General features: G+C 48.0%; 1 protein-coding gene across 2 annotated transcripts in view; it reads right to left on the bottom strand.

Moving 5' to 3' along the window:
• SEMA4C (semaphorin 4C) overlaps nucleotides 1-20,467 on the bottom strand; it is a 68,529-nt gene that overhangs the window by 41,223 nt on the left and 6,839 nt on the right. Inside the window, exons 2-3 of one of the 2 annotated variants that reach the window (XM_084804117.1) lie at nucleotides 4,269-4,501; nucleotides 720-968 (exon numbers count right to left, since the gene is read on the bottom strand). Coding sequence is in view for 1 of the 2 variants with exons in the window: in XM_084804116.1 (XP_084660242.1) it covers nucleotides 4,269-4,386 (118 nt within the window). In the remaining variant the exon portion in view is untranslated. The remainder of the gene's footprint in view (nucleotides 1-719; nucleotides 969-4,268; nucleotides 4,502-20,467) is intronic. The other variant, XM_084804116.1, reaches the window with a different exon arrangement.

The raw sequence follows: 20,467 nt of genomic DNA, 5'->3' as shown, positions 1-20,467 counted from the left end.
GCCCTCAGTGGCTCCATCACTAATGAAGGTCAACAACAACAAGGGACTCTGGGGGAAGAGTTGTGAGTCTACAGGAAAACCAGCAGCCAAAGGAGAACCTTGCAGATCCTGTAGTCCAGGAGGGGCGGAAGAGCTGAGTACAAAGCAACGTCCACATGGCCAAGAGCCAGAGGCCCACCTCACTTCCTTCCTAAGAGCGAAGGGCAATGGCTCAGTGGCAGAGCACATCCTTTGCATGTGAGAGGTCCCAGGTTCAATCCCCAGCATCGAAAACCTGTTACTATGGACAAGTGTTCCCCAACTGGGTGCCCTCCAGAAGTGTTGTAAGACGTGCTAAAGAACATCAGGAGAGTCCTGCTGGATCAGACCAAGGTCCATCTAGTCCAGCATTCTGTTCACACAGTGGCCAACCAGCTTCCTGCAGGAAATCCAGAAGCAGGACTTGAGTGCAACAGCACCCTCCCACCCATGTTCCCCAGCAACTGGCGCACCTAGGCATCCTGCCTCTGGTACTGGAGGTATCATGGCCATGCTGGCTGGGAATGATGGGAGTTGAGGTCTCATCTGGAGGGCACCAAGTTGGGGAAGGATTTTATGGGCAACATTTATCTGTGTATTTATTTACTTATTTATTGTACTTTTAAGCTACCCAATAACAGAAGTTCTCTGGATGGTGCACGATAGATTAAAAACTGAGATAGATGGACCAAAAGTCTGACCTGTTCAGGAATGACTCAAAGATCTGCCTGCAGCTTCTTCTTCTGCCCCAGCAGGTCTGTCATCCCCCAGCTTTCCTGCACCCCTGTAGCTCACGGATCTCAAGAAGAACCTTCCTGGCTTCAGAGTTCGGCACACTGGTCCAGTCGCTGCTGATTTTTGTTTTCAAAAACCCATTCTTCCAAGCATGTGCAGAGTTCCTCTCCTCCAGCCCAAGGGGAAAGAGATTTGGTGGTGGTGTTTCTAAAGATCTAAAGACAACATGCCACTGAGCATGCACAGAGTGGCTCCTCTTTGTAAAAGGAATGTTTCCTCGCCTGCCTGGACACTGCCCAGGTATGCTGTAAAATCAGGTGCCCTTTGCCTCAACCTGCCTTACTGGGTGACAAGTGCCCCACACAAGTGCATAGGATGATGGCAGGAAGTCACTAAACGAGAGTCGGGCGGGGTGTGTGTGTCGTATCTACTCTGGGTTGGCGGATCTACTTCTCTGCAGGGCAGCTGGAAGTCCCAACACACGCACGAGCCCCTTTCAGAAAATTTTGGCATGTGTGACCGTCATTATGAATATGCAGCCTCCGGTGGGGTTGCGGCATGTTGTCCAAACCTAGCCATCAGGGGTTATGCAAGGGCTAAACAACCCTTGCATAACCCTACTACTAACCAAGGGTTACTTGAGGGTTGTTTAACCCCCACATAACTCCCGATGGCTGGGTCCAGATGACATGTTGCAAGCCCATCAGGGGCTGCATACTCATAATGGTGGCCGCATGCACCATGACTCATCATGGGTTAAATAACCCACAGCGAGCCCGCCATGTCATGCAAACCAGTCCACTGTGTTGCCTGCACAACAACCAGCAAATGCTGCCACACACCCCCACCCCACCCCATATATCACTCTGGAGCACAGGCGTGCCCCACGACAGTTAGCACACACTGACAGCAAGAACTGGTGTGGCAGGGCATTTCTTCTGGCTTTATGGTCCTCCAGTTCTGACAACAGCCCAAGAGGATAAAATTCTGGTCAGACCAGTAGAATTCTGACTGGGTGGAAACTCCAGGCACCTCCTCATCTCAACATGCTTCTCCACCTCCCCCCACCCCCAACATGCTGTAAGGGTGGGGCTGGGGCAGGCCTCCCTTATGAAAAGGCTGGGTAGTCACACAGCACTAACCAGCCAAGCAACTCATCCTTTCATCCTCCCCAAAAGAGAGGCTGCTGCTGTTCCCATTCGAGGCCCATAGAAGTCACAGCACAGGCAGGATTCGAATCCAAAGCAAGGAAGAGTCTTGTGTGGAACCTGAAAGTCTAACAAATATGACAAGCTTTTGTAGACGTTATCCACTTCACCAGACGCATGAAGGGATTCGAACCCAGCCCCAAGTCTGATGCTGTCAGCTAGCTCTCAGCTGGGAGAAACAAGGCCTGAACCGAGAGCCCTGTCTGAAGTAGAAGGACATACCTCTGTGGTCAAAGGGCAGGGAAATTAAGGTCTTCCAGCAGCCCTTAAGAACTTGTGCCTGTTAATAATAGCTCCTTGCCCCCACCTGCTCTGGAATAATATCAGCTTGCCTGAGACTGCATTAACTTCCCAGCTTTCTTTGGCTCCAGCCTCCCAGTACAAGGAAGCAAAAAGAGGCTGTTTCCTGGCTGGCTGGAGCAACAAACAGCTCCTGCTAAAAGCTGCTTGCCTGTCTGTGCCTTGTCCCTGACGCTGGTTTCCTTTGCTTAGCTCTGCCCTGCCTCTCCCCAAATCTTACCCGGTTCATCTCACCTGTTTGCTCTTCCCTTTCCTCCTGACCCATCTCTGCTGCTGCCCATGTCCCGGCTTGCCCCCGACGCTGCCAAAGTAGTTACTGAAGGCAGAGCTCAGAGGAGAATGATACATTACCACCAGCGGGCAAAATAATAGGGCGACGCCACGCAGCGCTGGCCTGGGTGCCAAGATACCAGCTCCGACTCCCCTGAAACTTGGCTCAGAGGAGGGATGAGAGAGAAAGAGAGAGGTTTAGCTCCAGGGGCCACAGGGGAAAAATAAGTTATTAGCCCATGGATGGTAACTGATTTGGATGCCATCAACATAACTAGTGCAACCTTTTATTGAAAGCAGCGCACACAGCCATACACTTATTCAGGGGTAGGGGGTGGAGTGAAGCACCAATTCTCAAAGGGTTTCAAACATGAAAAACCTTAATTGGGCTCTTTGAAAATCTAGGCCCATGTTTAGAAATCATGGGATCTAGAAAATGAAAATGCATTTAAGAGGAAAGCACTTGACTCTTTTTGCACTGTAGCTTCTATTCCAGTCACATCTGCAAACGTATCACCACCACAAGCATGAGAAATGTAGTTGTAAAAGATTGCTGTTCGAAAAACCAATCTTTAAATAATAAGAGCTAGATATATTCATTATTTATACAATACCACCAATATTTAAAATAGCACTGAATGGCAGAGGGAAAGCATAGATTGTAGGTGACGTCCAAAAGGGGTGTGGTGACCTGGAACTGGGTTGGGGAGCCTTGGGGGCTGGATTAGGACCGGGGCTTTATTTTTATTTATGTGTTACATTTATATCCCGCCTTTTCCATGGAAGGAGCCTAACGCGGCATACATGATCCTTCTCTTTTCCATTTTATCCTCACAACAACCCTGTGAGACAGGCTGAGAGACAGTGACTGGCCCAAAGTCACCCAGTGAGCTTCATGGCCAAGTGGGGACATGAACCTGGGTCTCCCCAGTCCAACACTCTAACCACTACACCACACTGGGCAGATTGGGAAGCCAGATCAGACCTGTAGACCAGGGATTCTGCACCCCAGCCTGTAACTTCACACTGCCCGACTCAGGCAGGCAGGATGGATGGATAATCTGGAGACCAGTTTACCAGTGCTAACACCAGCAGAGCTGCATACGTTCCCATTGGACACATGGAGACCTCTCTATAATCCCACTAAGAGATCACCGTAGTAGACGGCCGCTGGATGCCCTACTCTTCCACATGTCTGCCACCTAGCATGTTGTATTTCCACCCATGCCAGGACTGCTCTCAGCAACAGCATAGTTCAGCCTCTCCCAATCCGGCGCCCTTGAGATGTGTTGGACTACAACTCCCATCATTCCCAGGACAGGCTGGCTATGATGGGAGTTGTGATCCAACACATCCACCTGGTGAGTGCCAGGTTGGGGAAGTTGCTAAAAGACAGTGCTTTGCTCAATGCTGCTAGGAGCAAACATATGCCCTTGAGCATCCCAGCTGTCACTTTCCCAAGACACCTCCACCCATGCTTGCTTAGGTACCTTATGCTTATCCCAAAACGGAAGAGTAGAGGGGGAAAGCACATATGATAGTAGAAGGCAGAAGGTACAGGTAAGAGTAGAGTCGGAACTCTAAGAACTAGAAACTTAAATCTTCCTTTTAAATGTAATACACCTGCTCCCCCCAGGCTTCTTTTCTTTTTTAAAATACAAAACAGCTATCTTTGGGGCTATTATTTCCACCTCTGGTGGCCTCTCTTTGTTGGGTGAAAGAAGGAACTCCACTCACCATTGTAGGCCACTGTTTTCCTAGGCAGCAGGTTCCACCAGCTGCTGAATGAGGAGGCATCAGTGTTCAGAACCACTGAGGCCAGGAGACATATGCCGAGGGCCGGCCTGGCGGCCATGCTGACTAGGATGCGAAGCTCCCACTCCAACCAGAGAAGGGCCGGGCTGCGCGCTGGCTGCCTTAGGAGAAGGTCTGGCTGCAATCACAATCTCTTCTTCCCTCCGGCGGGGGGCCTGGCAACAATGAAAGGAAGGTGGTTAGCTGGGCTACGGTTATGGCAGCATCAATTATGAACGAAGTAAGCCAGGATGACGTGTGTGCAGAGGAAAGGATGCAGGAGGGGAAGAGGGCCCAAAGAGGAACAAAAGAAGCATTGAAAGAGTTTCCATTCAGGTAGTGGGATCAGTTCCTACTTGAGAGAAAGGACAAAGGGCACAAAGGCACCGATGGTGATTCAGCTGGTGAGCAACAGGGACGGGAAATGCAAGAGTCGTCCCCCCCCCCCCGCCCCCACACACAGATAAGACTCTCTCTCTCTCTCTCTCTCTCACACACACACACACACATCTGATTTCAAAATCCTGCTTCCTGTATATCTATATCAAGACAAAGGTTTCCTGGATATTATGGGACGCTGACCCGGAAAGGAGAGTCACTTAAATATACTCACTCCATTAAGAAAGGTAACCGCTAATGTGCCCATTAAGGTTGCAACACTGATAATGTTTTCCTACCAGGTCTTAATGCAATCTGAGGTTTGCCAAGACTCAACACTGGAAGCTGGTTTTAAGACAGAGTATTCGGACACAAGAAAAGCAGGCGATTAAATACATGTCATAGCCTGGAGGCAGACAAGAGGCCATTTTTTCGCCCCAGGAGTTGAACATGGTTTGGCCTGTGATGGCTTATTCACACAACCAGGTCACAAAGGTGTGAGGCAGCCCTCTGGGGTTCGGAAATTCAAATCAGGCAATCTGTTTTTCAAAGCGTTGGAAACAGGCCGAGAGGGGTTTCACTTCACCAGGGGTGTCGAACCTCAGGCCAGAGCTGGGTCAAGGAATTTTGCTGCCTGAGGCGAAGAACAAAATGGTACCCCTCCCATTCCATGTACAAAAGCTGACTGGACTGGCTGATGAATCTGTCTTCGCACTGATGATGGGACAGCATTCTCCAATGCATCTGAAGACAGCAAGCTAACTTAGGAGGGGGAAGAGCAGGCCGCATGGCACATAAGTCTCTCCCCCAACATCTTATTGCCGCCTCCCAAAATGTGCTGCCTGAGGCGACTGCTTCGCTCTGCCAAATGGTAGGGCTGGCCCTTTCTCAGACCCATAGCTAAATCTGTCCACTCTGGGGACCAAATCCAGCCTGGCTGGGTTTCCCAGAAGGCCATGCTCTTCCCTTGGCTCCACCCGCTTTCTCTCAACTGCCAGTCGTTAGTGTTTTCCTGGCTTTTGTGCAGATTGCCACCCCCCCATTCTTCCTCTCCTAAGGCTTAGTTACTGGCAATAAGTGCTTTAAGTTACTATATAATGGAATTTTTGGCTCGGCCCCTTTTGCCTTCAGCCATGCCCACCACTGGACCCCCCCCCCCCGCTTCTCCGAAACTGAATTTGGCCCCCAGGCTGAAAGAGATACAAAATTCCTGATACAGACAAACATTTTTTGACCCCCATCTCCTCTGCTCACACCGATTTTGAAAACAATACAAAAACCTGCAATACCTTTTTAGCAGAGGCAAAGGCGGGGTGAATAAACACACCAACAAGCCATGTTCCTGCTTTCAGCTCTCTGGGAAAACATGCTATCATGTGCCTCTAAGCCACAGGGAAGGGAACAAATGGCCAGGTAGACCAAGTCCCCATTGCAGAGAAAAAGGTGATCCTACAGGCTGGTCCTCCCTCTCCCCCAATACTGGTCCCCACAGGTAAGGGAGCCAGGGGAGAATGGCTTTATTGGGCAAACTGGTAAGATATTGGCTGGCCAACAGCTCTACAAGAAATGAAAGCTGTGCCAATCCCCACAAGAACAGAGAGAAAGCCACCCCAAGGTGCTATAAAAGGTTGGCTTAATTTTAGAAAAATTGCCCAACACATCTTGAGCTTGCTGTTCTTTTTCTTTCCAAGGGTATATTCCTTGTGCAACTCTTTTTGCAGAAGACCACGTTCTGAAAGTAAGTGATGAGAAACATGTTCTCTAAAATTAAGCCAGTCTCCTAAAGCACCTTTGGAAGTGTTTTCTCTGGTGTAGAGAAGTGTAGCGGAGCAGAGAAGTGTTGCCGAGCAAACTATTCGGCCAAGACACTCATTCACTCTGTTTCTCTTTCTCTGTCTGTGTGTCTCTCTCACACACACACACAGTGCAGAACTTCTCCAGAGTCACTAGCCAAACTGATCTGGGGAGAACTTTACCAAACATTGTTAAAACAAAAAAATAAATTATGAATTGTTACAAAAGTTAATTTTACTGTTTCAAAACAATACAATGGTTAAACAATTTGTTTTATAATTTAGCGTAAGTATCAAACGAGTGAAGTATTTTTTTGTGGTTCTGTCAAAACGCACTTTTAAAATACCTGATAAAGACCTGACCGGCCAATCAAGCACATTCTTTTTGATCAATCACATGCTCAGCCCTAGGCACGCCCCTTTCTGACCTCTGATATGGTGACTGGATTCTGAGCAAAACCTTGCAAAAGTCATCCCAAGGCCATTGTAGCAGGGGTAATGCTGTAGCAGGGAGCAACTGTGGCAGTTTCAAATGCCAAAGAGGAAGTGGAAATTTTTTTTAAAAGATCTCCCCTGGCCTATTTGCACAAGTAGCACCTGCACAAGAAAGGTTTTTCTTTCTTTTCAGACTCCTTTTCTTCCTGGAACATGCAGTAAGATCTCTTTTTCCTATAGGCCAAACCTTCCCAAGGAGAGAGAGCAGCATGCAACTTCCAGCTACATCTATGTAGCCAATTCACAGCCAACCACAGAAGAACCAGATTTGTTGCTTAATTTGCATTAATTTGCATTGGCCTGGAAGCCATTTCAGAGTCTGGCATAAGTTATGCTGTTGGTTCTTGCGCTATTGCAGATGAGGTTTCTGGAGGGGAATTTGCACGGGGGGGAAATGTGCAAGCTCCAGATGCAAACTGAATACAGAGCCCTTTCTTGCCCAAATTTGGCTGTTACAGCAAAGGTAATGCAATAACCAGAAACGCAATGCACCGTGCTTTCTGGTGGCTGTAGTACTAAGGTGTCCAAAGTTCTTCCAGGCCTCTTCCTTGCAAGATATCTTATTTCTGCACGTAGTGTTCCATTGCCATGGGCAGAGTGCCCTTCCCCCTTCACTCCTGAATCATAATTCGCACCTGTGATTCAGGGCCAAGGCTAACTCACAGGCTTGAGTCAATATATTTCTCTGGGCACAAACCAAGGAGTATGCTAACATAGCTACTTCTGGTATAGTGCCTGTGACCGTGGAGGTCCAATAGCTGCTGACTGACCAGCAGCTCCCTATCTTCCACACCGTATCCAGTTTAGATCCTTCTGGAAAGACAAGAGCTGTAAGGGCACAGAGAATTCTCTGTCTCTAGCCCCCTTTGCAGAATTATGTTTCCCAAGCTAGTAAACCGTGACAGCTTGAAAATGCTGAAATGCACAGAGCAGACAGGTCCTAACAGTGACACCCTTGTGTACCCCAGCCAGTCCAAATCAAAAGCAAAGCATCCAAAAACGCAGAGAAACAGTGAAAAGAAGAATGGGTGTCCTTTTCTCTTTTACCTTCCTCTATTATGAATAGGGGAGAGTAAACTAACGCTCCTGATCAAAAAAGGAACTGAGAGGAAAAAGCAGCCAGCAAGCCAAGGCACTGTATACTATTTCATTCCAGGACCTTGTAAATCCAGGAAGAAGTGTTCTGGACAAGACAGCTAATTTCTGTTCTCTGTAGGCTGCCAATCCCAGACCTCTTGGCAGCCCAAATTGCACCACCAACATAGAAGCGGGGTTTAATTCTCAGTGCTAGCAGTGGCAACCAGCGCTACATTTTGAACACAGATGTACCAGGTTCGAGCCTGGCTTTGCTTGATCTGCCTTCTGAGAGTTCTATGACTCCAAATCCCCATTTAACCACAGACTTGCTGAGCGGCTATGTGGAGCTCACTCCGCCGCCAATCCCCAACATGCAAACTGAGAACAGTTTCTGGGCCTGAGCCCCAGCATGTATTAAATGTTGCCTGCAACAGGGGCAGTGGTGAAAGATGAAAGGCACAAGCCTATGTGTGTTTAGACTGAAAAAAGGACCATAACTCCCAGCATGCTGCCTGGGGCATGCTGGGAGTTGTGGGCCTTTTTTCAGTCTAAACATGCATAAGATTGCACCCTAAATGAGTATCAGAGTTGCCTCACTGGAACATAATAGGTCTATTGATGGCGGTTGGACCTGATGGTCTTGTAGGCCACTTCCAACCCTACTATTCTATGATTCTATTAGTTAGTCTTTTCCAACCTGGTGCCCTGTGGGCCAGGATGTCCATCCAGTTGGAGAAGTCTGTTAGTCATGAGGAATAAACAGAATCTTCCTGAACAAATGCTTTCTAGAGCTATCTCCTGTTAGAAGCTGGAAACACTGGAACAGTTGGAACAGAACCAGTGATTTATATGTTTGTGGACTGCCACCTCCACACTCCTGTGCGTGCACACCGTGTGCAGAAGAACATTCGCTCCGACCTGCCCTGTCCCTGTAATGTGATGCATACGTTCTCTTCTCCTCTCCCTCTCCCTCTCTTAAGGGCAGGCTTTTGTATCATGTTCCCTGGCTGGCTTCCTTCCAAGAAGACTGAGTCAGGAGGTCACTTGCCCCAGCTCATTCTCAGGCCAGTTTGCTTTCGTTTAAACTGATTCTAGGCAGGGAAGCAGCAAAGCCAACTTCCCCATCTCCCGCCCGACCTGGAGGCTAACGACGTTTGCAGCAAGGCTCTGCAAAACTGCAGTGGTTGCAATGGGGTACAAAGTGCCTCAGAGAGCACACCCCACATGCCAAGGCCTCTCCCCATAACCGGGAACACAAAGGCAATTAAAATGCCACACTTTTAATATAGAAGCATTTTCATCTGCAGATATCAAGGCGCCCTGCCTTCTTTGTCTCCTCAAGGCTCCCAACATCCCCAGCACTCAGGTCGGTATTGTTATGCCCATTTTACAGATCAGAAGCCAAGGCTTACTAATGTCAATTTGCCTGTGGAGACAACCAGATCTAGATTTCACAGCACTCTACTTCTAGGGTTGATTATAAATAAAATAAATGTACCTACACATAGAGCAAGTGCAGTATTTATTATGTATGCATGTATGTATGTATTTATATTTTTATACCACCCAGTAGCCAAAGTATTTGAACCTAGAAGACCTGAGTTCAAGTCCCTGTTTGGTCACATACCTATACAAGTCACTTAGCCTCGCATATGTAATTTGGGAATCATAGTGGCTCATCACATGGGGTTGCTGTTGTTGAATGTGAAGAACCTGGCACACTAAAATGCTCTATCAGCTCTTCCCCGGATGGGTTTAGGGAAGTCCCTCGGGTCTCTCAGCCTCAGACCCATCATTTGTAAAATGGGAACACCACAGACCAAATAATACTATTTAGCATTTCCACAACTCATTTCAAGTGTTCAGAATGGCTTCACATACAGTGAGAAATTGAAGGGGGGGTGAAGAAAGGAGTGGAAAAGGCACTTGTTGGGAACGCACCCACTTGAGGGCTGCGATCCTTGGCAGGAAGTCGTGCTGAAATCAGCGGGGCTTACTCCCGAGTAAACATGGCACAAGATTCCGCCCACGTTTCAGCTAATACTCGTGGTTCTTTCCTTTTCGAAAGGAAAGACAAAAAGGACGGGGCGGACTTTGTTACAGCAGCAAATAAAAGGCGCCCCCCACCCCTTCCCCAATAACCCTAACCCCCCACCCCTTCCCCAATAACCCTAACAATCCTGTCAGGTAGCTCAGCACCATTGTCCACATACTGCAGATGACAAACTGAGGCTAAGAGTGGCCTGCCCAAGGCCTACTTAGTAAGTTTGTGGCAGAAACAAGTTTTAAACTTCCTGGTTCATAAGTCAAGCTTTTAGCCACCACTCTACACTTCCTGTGTATACCATTCCTATAGCCCACTACCGACAATGCGCTGCACATACATGATCACAGTAACCCTTACAACAGCCCTGTAAAGCAGGCTAGGCTTATCACCACGAAACTGCAGATGAGGGGTTGAGGGAGCTGAGAGAGAGTGGGGGTGAAGCAACATTTTAACCCAGCTCACGCGCTTGGAAAGAACTACGTTGGGGTTACGGAGTAAGAGGCACTTTGCACTTCAGAACGGGGAGATAACGCATGCTTAGCATATGTCAGCTTCCCAAGGGAGATGTGTTGTGTCAGGAACACCCCCCCCCCCCCTTTGCAGGAGCCAATGAACCAATTTGGCATCTCTTCCTACCCATCTCTTCCTATCTTCTGTTCTACGCCCAGCTATCTGTAAAAACGCTGTCAGTGCACACAGCACTGTTAGAGTTGCCAACTCTTGAAATCACAAGCATTGGTGCCTGGATAGAGCCTGGGGCAGGGCCCGGAGCACGTCTAGAAGTGGAGGCAGGCAGGGGCAGGGCCCAGAAGCTTTTGGCATGTGCCCAGCGTGAAATCTGCCTATTAATCTAACCTGCACAGCTAAACAAAGAAGAAGAACTTGTCCTTTACTATTTTGGCAACTGGCCTGAAAGCAAAAGAGAGACAGGTTGGGCCAGTTTTATTCTGGTCGGTTGGCATCCCTGAGCACTTTGCAGAGTAATATAAACAGAGGGCAGTCCCCTGCCCCAAGGAGCAGCCAATCTAAATGTATGTTTCCATCCCATTTTTATGCCCTACCTTCTGTGGCGGGAGGGGGAAAAAACTAAATATCCCGCACTGACTATAGAAGTTTTTTAAAAACAGCGGTGCGCTCTTAGACCCAGTCCAAGAGCCACAGCTGTTCACAGCAGCAACAGCTGTCAGAACTGAGCTGCACTATCCAGTCAACTCGACACATATTTCTCGATCCAGTGCTCCCTGGCAGATCCCAAAAGCGGCCCCCCACCCACCATCAACTCCTTTTCTTGTGGTTTTCTTTCCTCTACTTTAACCACTTCCTGCCTCCAGAATGAGTCCAGGGCTGACTCAGCTCCATGTAGGAATGGGGGGGGAGGGGAGATAATGAGACAGATGCAATACAATAATGCTTCCAAAAAAGCAGCAGTTATTTTCCTTTTCTAGCTGAGTCAGAACCGCAGCCACACCTTTCTCAACCCCTGAGAATAACTATTCCTCCCTGACCAAGAACACTTGGACAAGAACACTGACCAAGATCACGTCTTCCTCAATCCTTAACAAACTCACTCCTCACAAAACCCCCTGAAAGAAGGCAAGGAGGAAAAGACGAAGAGCAAGGCATTAGATCCTAGATCTGATCCAAATATATGGAAAATATATATTTAGTGAAAGAAAGGCACTCTGTACATGCTCATGGGTTACCACTTCACATCAGCAGAGCCTTAGATCCAGGATCTTTGGGTTTTGTTTCCAGCTCCAAGGCAGGCTGCAGTACAGTCACATTTAAAGTCAACCAGCCTGGAATCCTGTCCGAAATGAAAACTGTACAGGGTCAGCTTCCCCCACAGTCCCCAGTGCTACTCAGGGGACCCCCGTAGGGTCCGGCCCAGGTCAGACCCATCTCACTGAAAAAAGGGCACCTCTGTATTCCAGTGCAAACGTAGTCTAGAGCCTGGTTTGAGGCCTGCCCAGGATGGAAGCACTTTAAAGCCCACAAACATTCAGCCAAACTTTCCAGTTTAGCAGGGACAGCTGCTGCCAATGGCTCTCCAGTTCACACACTGCCGGGTCAACCTGGAACCTTCAGTCAAGTCAGCAAGGAGCGGCGAGCGGCTGTGGGAATGAGCAATGTCCAGAAATGCACACATATTGGGGGTGGGGGAAACATCCCACTCTCCAGCAGCCAAAAAACAACTCAGGTGCCAGGTTTGGCTACAATCCTCTTCCCTGTCATTGCCAAGTTCTAGTTCAGAAGTTTCCAGTTAACAAGAGACTACAACAGTGGTAGTGGGTCAGTAAACACCGCACCCATTGTATGTCACAATCCTCAAATAAGCACCACTATGGAACTTAAAACAAAAGAGCCATTATCCCACCCACATAGCAGAAAACCATGGGAAAAGATGCACTGACTTAAAAGAAAACAATGGTTTCTAAATAGACATGTACCTCCTTTATCATGCACTTTCCATATGTATGTTTTTCTAAGACCACAATGTTGCCACAACTTCATCAAGAACCACAGAAGTAGAGCTCTAGGGTGCTTCCAGGAGAGGCTTTTAATGAGCAATCGCTCTGCCCCATTCATGGAATTTTTACAGGGGGGGATGGGGGGACGGGACCAAACATTGTCATCATTCACTTGTAACCCTCTTGTGTTTTCCCATCACTTCTTCTGTCCTCTTTCTTACCATAGAAAATCTGTTATGGAAGAAAAGACGGAATAGCTGCATAATGCCTTCCGATCGTTAGCACTACAACCCCTCCATCTGGACACATCCATAATGTAGACCTATGGAATTACAAGGGACAGTGCTTTTGTTTGTTTGAAAAATATAAGATGCTAGTTCTCATTATTATCGGGTAGTAGCCTTTCTATGCATCCCCCACATGGGAGACTTCACTAACCCAGTCTTTCTTCTGAACGTACCACCTTGCCCTACACAGATAGAATTTCCCTGCTTTTTTACCAACTGCTAGTTTACCAAGTAAAAACAACAACATTCTTGCAGCACCATTAGGGCACAATCCTATGCATGTTTAGACAGAAAAAAGCTCTACAACTCCCACTGGCTGGAGAATGCTTGGAGTTGTAGGATTTTTTCTATTTAAACATGCACAGGATTGTGCCCTTAGGGCGTAATCCTATAGGGATAGGCAGCTGCCTCCAAACTCAGAGGCGACTGCCTATCCAATGCAGGGCAGGAGAAGCATGGACAGGATCGTTCCCTCTGCGCTTCTCCTGCCCTGCATTTGTGGCTAGACAGCTGCTTTCAGCTGTCTAGCTGCAGGAAAGCAGAGCGGGGAAAGAGGCTGCCGGACGACACATAGGATGTGTTGTACCGGCATTTCCGCCTTCCCTGTCCCAGAACGCCGCCCGGAACTCCCTGTTTTGGCTGCTCCGCGCTCCTCTTCCGAGCGCGGAGCACGGGGCAGGCAGCGTGGAGGGGGGGGGAAGGTCAGTTCCCAGAAAACCACATATCCTATCGCCGTCTAGCCACTGACTAGTGGCCATAGGATTGCTCCCTTAAAGACTTCCAAATTTATTATGGGAAACGTGTCCATGGACTCAAGTCCACTTCATCCCAAATGGTTGTGTTCTTGAACAGCTCCTGTTCATTTCAACGGGGTTTGCACAAGAGAAGTTCCCTTTGGATTGTGCTTCCATGTTAGTCATCAAGTAGAACAGATGTCATCTGGGTTTTCCACCTCAGGCACCAAAATATCTGTGTAGGTCACAGGGTCACTCCAGGTCTACAACTGTGCTATTATCACATGATCATCCATTCCAGGAGAAGAAAGCAAATCAAAAAGGCCCATGATCTTCGGGGAGGGGGGGAGCAATTCACATTTCAACTTATTTCAGCATCTGAGTTACCCCTTAAACATGAAAAAAGAACCAGAGGCCATGGCAAATTCAGGATACTACTCATTACATCATAGTAACCTGTTTTACACAAAGGGCCTTAGCTCAACACATCCTACTTCTCCTCACTTGAGAACATAAGAATAGCCATGCTGGATCAGACCAAAGGCCTAGCTAGTTCAGTATTCTCTTCCCACGGTGCATGCTGGGAAGTCCACCAGCGGGACATCAGCACCATAGCACCTTCCTGCTTGTGTTCCCCAGCAACTGGCATTCAGGAAAATACCGCCTCCAATACTGGAGGTAATATACAGCCATCATGACTAGTGGCCATCAATAGCCTTATCCTCCATGAAACTGTCTAACCCCCTTTTAAATCTGTCCAACTTGGTGGCCATCACTACATCCTGTGGTAGCAAATTCCATCGTTTAACTATGTGCTGTGTGAAGAAGTACAACCTTTTCTCTGTCCTGAATCTCCCACCATTTAGCTTCATGGGATGAGCCCATTGGGTTTGAGCATTATGAGAGAGGGAGAAGGTTTTATGACAGAGGAGCAGAGGTTCGCACATCCAACTGTCAGAAGTTTTTCTCCCTATCCTTTCTCCACATCGTGCCTAACTTTATATACCTCTATCATGACCCTCCCTAACTTGCCTTTTTCCTAAGCGAAAAAGCCCCAAATGTTGTAGCCTTTCCTCAGAGGGGAGTTGTGTCAGCCACTTGATGATTTCGGGTGCCCTTGTCCAACTCCACGATATCCTTTTTGAAGCATGGTGACCAGAACTATATCGTACACAGGAAGCGTTCCAAGCATGGTCTCACCCAAAAAATCAATATAAGGGCATTTTGATACTGGCAACCTTATTGCTGATCCCTCTGTGCTTAAGAGACGCTCTGGTTTAGATTATGCTCTTTAATTTATATGGGGTTGATGTTTGAATGGTCCTAATGGAATAGCCCAGGAGACATTGGTCTGGATGATATTCTGGTCACTGCAGACCTATAATTCGAGGGGCTGGTTTAGACATGCATATTCCATCACTCGAGGAGTGCATCATTAAGTGCGGGATCTAAATGCTACAGGCAGAAATTCACACACCCTGCTGCCAGCCAGGTGCAATCAACTATAGCGTGTACAATGTGTGAATGGGCCATCTAACACATACACCATCAGCATTCACCAGAGCACAGCTACGATACAAGGCCAGGGTGAGTTGGGAGACATTCGGAAAGCACGGAGCAAAAGAATCTCTAGAATTTAACGTGAGCAAAGACGGTGGGAGTTCCAGCTGCAATTGTTTTCCATTCAGGGAAACAGGAAGCTCACTCCCTCACTGAGTCCCCAGAGGAGGTGGAGTTCATGGCAAAAGGATGAATATAAATGGATTTCCGGAAAGGGAAAAAGCAAACAGGCCGGTGGGAGCTGCAGGGTATTTCACCAGGAAGCCCACCCCGCCAAGCAGAGCTGTAATGCTGCCAGATTTGAGCCTCATCTTGGATTGTCCCCTTCGTCATCGACAGGGGAAGACATGCTTAAAGGAGGATGGTTTGAGTCCAGCCTAGCAAGGGGCCAAGTAAAGCTCCTGGCAGAATCAGAAACCTCTATTCAGAGACTGGAGGCAGGGGGCTGTGAGGTAATAAAAGGAGTGCCCCGAACATGGGCAGAATGCATTTCTACCAAATCTGGGATCAAGCAGCAGGGCTTCCAGGGGTGTCGATCCTATTCCAGCCTGGTGGCTGAATTCCATTGCAGAGAAGCTTTCGGAGGCCACAGTCCAGTGGTGGGCGTGGTCGAAAGTCAATGGGTCCAGGCCGGCTAGCGCTCAAGGACTTCTGTTGCAGATGAATCTCTGTTTTCTCCCCCTACCCCTTCCAAACTAGGCTTGAAATTTTTCAGCAACCTCCGTCCCCCCTGAATCTGTGTGGATTTGGATGTGTTAGGTTGCTATTCATTTATGCAAATTGTTTAAAAATAGTTCATTACCTAATGTTAATGCCTGCCTGAAAATTAGACTTCCGTTATACAAAGCAAATGTGAGAACTGGAATAAATGGCAGGGACAAGGAGACAATGCATGCACCCAACAACCTTTCCTTCAGACAAGCCCAATTTGAACACTTTCTCTCTGGGCTGCCTTTTGGAACCACATAAAATTTGGGTTAATCTCTGCTCAGCTGTAAGAAAATTTAAGGGAGACTCCAGGGTGGAAATGCTGAATTACTACTTCTCATGAAGTTCCATTTGATCAGTTTGGGCATAAATACAGACAGTGGTTTCCTGTCCCACTACAGGTGCTAATTAACATAGCTGTTAATTAACATAAGAAATCTAGGATGACTGTGTTGTATCACCAATGACTGCTATTGTTAATTATCCCTGTGCTTATTTTGCATACACTGACGCTTTAACTGAATCATCACAAACTACTTTTTGCATTTCATTGCCATTTCACCCCACAATTCACTGTCCTCCCTCCCCCTCTCTGTCTTAATTCACAAAAGCTTATGTCATAAAATATTTGCTAATATTTAAGACTCTTTGTCTTTTTTGATGTGACATGTCTACCCCGCAGAAGTTATTAGATGCTCTTGGGTAAGCTGGGAGCCAGGTACTATAGAGCTCAAACCAGGAACCGATTCCCTATGACAGAATCTACAACTACAACTCCCAGAATCCCCCAGCCAGCCCAGCTGGCTGTAGTCCAACACATATGGAGGGTACCAGGTTGGGGAAGATTGCCCCTTCCTGCTGGTTGGAGGAGGGTTGAACTGGGCCAGCCAGAGTCTTGGGCTTGGCACTTCCAATTCCTACCCTGGGAGTAGGAAGGAGTGAAGAGAAACCACACTCATGTATGAAAGAGAAGTTAATCAGTAGCAGGAGAAAAACCCCGCCCTCTTGCAGTGCTGTCAAAACCAAAAGACAGATGTTAGGATCAGTGCCCAATCTCAGGAACCCACAAAAAGATGGCACAGTTAGTGGGTAGGTACCGAGCCACATTGGCGATTTCAAGAATTGGCAACTCTAACAGAACTATGTACACTGACAGTGGTTTTATCGAAAGTAACTAAAAAGCCAGGCATACAGCAGAAGAGAGGAAGACATGGGTAGAAACAGGGATGTGGCTAGGTACTGAAAAGATCTGAGGCCCAGGCCCATACGATACAAATCTGCGTGAAATGTGCATATGCTGATATATAACTACATATGCAAATTTAGAAATAATTACTAGGATTTGTTTCAATTTCACAGGAGGCAAAGCCAGCCCAATCATTTCTCATCCAAATAATCTCAAAATAAATTCTTCAGTGAATTTGTACCCTGGCCCAGATCATCCCAAACCAATGGAAAATGTTTTTTTTTCCCTAAGCTTTATTGCTATGCTGGGGAAGCTTTGGGGAAGGGGGGTGTCGTCGGAGCCTGTGTGGAGGGGAGAGTTAATCCTTCCCTCTCCAACTACAATCCCCCTTGTAAACTGCTTCCTGGAAGGTGAGAAAAAACCTTTGCCCATTGGCACCAATGGACATTCGGGTCTCTGTCAAATAGATCCAGGGCTTTGGGAAGACACGGGCTGGGGCCCCATGGGCCCAGCTCTAACAACTCCTCTGTTACCCACCTGCAGGTCAGAAATAGATCAGGATGAGTAATGAATATAGAGGAGGCTAGGACAGATACCTCCAGGTTGCCGTCTGCCTGTTCCTCGCTTCTTGGCAGATGCATTTGGGATCAGCCACATCATGCCAGATGTGAGAGAGAATGGCTCTCCTGGAGCAGGGGGCTCTCCCCAGACCAAAGGACACGTAAGGGGAGGGATCCCAGCAAGAAGCCAATCTTCAAAGCAGACATCACGCGAGAAGAGAAGGCTGGCGTTTACGCCGGTTCCAGAAACAGCAGGGGTAGCCACAGGACTTGGCAGCAGCACCGCCTTCTGCCATATTGAAACCAGCGTTGTGCATCACAGAGGCAGCCCAGACTCAGTGAGGCTCAGGACTTCAAGAGCAGCTCCCCATCCCACATGCAAAAGAGTCGGAAAGAGGAAAGGGACCAGCCGTCTCCCCACCCTGCTTCCTCCAGAGCTCGGGAGCAAAAGGAGATCATGTTGGCGGCGGCGGCGGCAAGAGAGTGGAGGCTGCAAGTGAAGACAGGCCAGGGGACTGTGCACCATACTGGGTCGAAGCAAGGGAGGCGAAAGGGATGCGGAGGAGGAGAAAAAGTAGAGGGGTGCAAATAGAGAAAGGATAAGCAGTGCCAAAAGCTACAGGGGCTTATTCCTCTCCCAGGCAGTGACAATCTTTCTAGATCAGCCTTCTCCAACCTGGTGATCTCCAGATGTGACGGACTGCAACTGGCTGGGAATGATGCGTGTTGCAGTCCAACACATCTGGAGGGCACCAGATTGGAGAAGGCTGATCAAGATGGTTCCAAGGCAAGTCTGCCCAGAGAGAGGTGCTGCAGTGTCGATCCAAGGCTGGAGACAGGGGGCATGTCCTCCTCAAGAGCCGAAAGCAGTTCAGAAGAGGGACCGTGGACCCAAGAGGTGCAAGTGCGTGCACTACGGGACAGCGTGATCTCTCTCCAGCCACTTTGAGCTGGGGGGTGGGGTGGGGAAGCATGACGATCTGATGTGGGCCTGAGACATGCAAAGGCCCGGCTCGTGCAGCATCACAGGGTGCTGTGGTTGCGTGGCTGAGCTATCGGCAGTCAAGCGGCACAGGGAGAGCTTTCGTCTGGCCTTCAACACAACAGTCTGTTTACACATCTGTCGCCCGCTGTCAAACGCTGAGAAATCAAGGAGTGAACGCATGCATGTGGGAACCAGCCCCCACTGCGTCAGGCGATACCTTTGACTGGGGCTGCGTGCATATGCTCGCAAAAGATTAAGGCAGCACTTGAATTAATGCCGAACATCAGAGACCAGAGGAGGGAGCAAATTCCTCACTTCAGACATCACCCCGGCCACTAACTAATGCAAATACATTTAGGTACATCTCAATTATATGTCAACCAGGCTTACTTCCTAATGCAAATATATTCAGCTGCTACAGTTAGATGGTGCCTTACATCTCAAAACAGTTAGTTGCCTAAGCGAAGTTGCTTAAGTGAACGGACTAAAAGAACTTGCATCAGTGCAGATTGTAACTCCAATCTCCCTCCATAGCAGATAATTTAATTTCTGCTGTGCCTGATAAAGAGTTCCATTCAGTTTGGTGGTTTCCACATTATTTCACTCCGTCTGTGTTTTGCGGATTGTCAGGTGGCTTTCGTTCCGTCATCCACCCACAGATGGATGCAGATATTTTTTTTCATCGTGCGGAAAAATACGGAAATACTTACGTAAATACTTACGTATTTACATAATTTACCCCAGTACATAACATTTAGTGTATTGTCCCCTATTCCATTCTACGTTTCTTCAGCAGTAACGTACATATTTTTCTACGGATTTATATGCGTTAATTTCGGGAAAGTAAAAAAATCATCCGAAAGCCCATGGACTCCACAGGGCCTGAGGGGGTCGCTCCACAGCAGATTCCACAGGTCAGATTCTTAGAAATTCGAACTCATTTTAATCCATCTTGAATTTCTCCAGCATCCCTAATTTCACCAACTGATACCAATGCAGCAGAAAAGAACCAGCTTTTACCCATGGATATATCAAACAGCCACCTTATAATGAAGCAGTCAAACTGTCCAGCCACCCCAGTAAGTTCAACTGGCAGCCGTGCTAATGGTTGTTGACCACAAAAGGCCTTCCCCAGCCTTGTAACCAGAGAGCCTTTCAAGTGGGGATGTCAGGGACTCAACCCTGAATTCCATGACTCTATATTGCCACTGAGTTCACGTAAACCCTCCCAAATGTATATGCTACAAAGAAAGGGAGCCATCAAAAAGACAGGAAGAGTGTTCCAACTCACTGCTGGTGGAGGTTCCAAGATGAACACAAAGAGAGATGGCAGAGCAGAAAAGGGATCAACAAAGAGTTTAATGGGTTTTAAATAAAGATGCCGCACCCTCACATTAAATGGCCATCTCAGGGAATGGATTTGGGGTGCAATTAAAGGCAGCCGCAAGAAACACAAACATATTTGACCCATGGGGGCAAGCTACTGGGAAGTTCTCATTCCTTTCAATGGGGCTTGCATAGGAGAATCTCCCAGTAGATTGTGTCCCATATTAATTAGCGGAGGGGGAGCACATTTTACTCCGGACACTCCAACATCATGGACCAGCCCTAGGCCAGAATGAAAAGGACGACTGAGTGGGGTAGGCAGGAAACTACCACAATCCAGTTAGTTCCTCTGGGTCTCATCCTCGGTGGGCAGAAAGTAAATCTCCAGATGTCTTGGACTTCAGCTCCGAGTATTCCTGACCATTGGCCATGCTGGAAGGGGGTTCTGGGGGCAGAAGTCCCAAACATCTGGAGATCTACCTTCTGGAGATCTACCCTCCTGCCTGCTTGATCCCAGACCAATCCACCAACTCCT

Source organism: Heloderma suspectum, chromosome 6 (genome assembly GCF_057233095.1).
Source record: "Heloderma suspectum isolate Gila_16-S chromosome 6, 16-S_ref, whole genome shotgun sequence".
In the NCBI taxonomy this organism is placed as follows: domain Eukaryota; kingdom Metazoa; phylum Chordata; class Lepidosauria; order Squamata; family Helodermatidae; genus Heloderma; species Heloderma suspectum.
The sequence above is the reverse complement of the archived record's forward strand: the minus strand, read 5'-3'. Positions and strand labels throughout refer to the sequence as shown.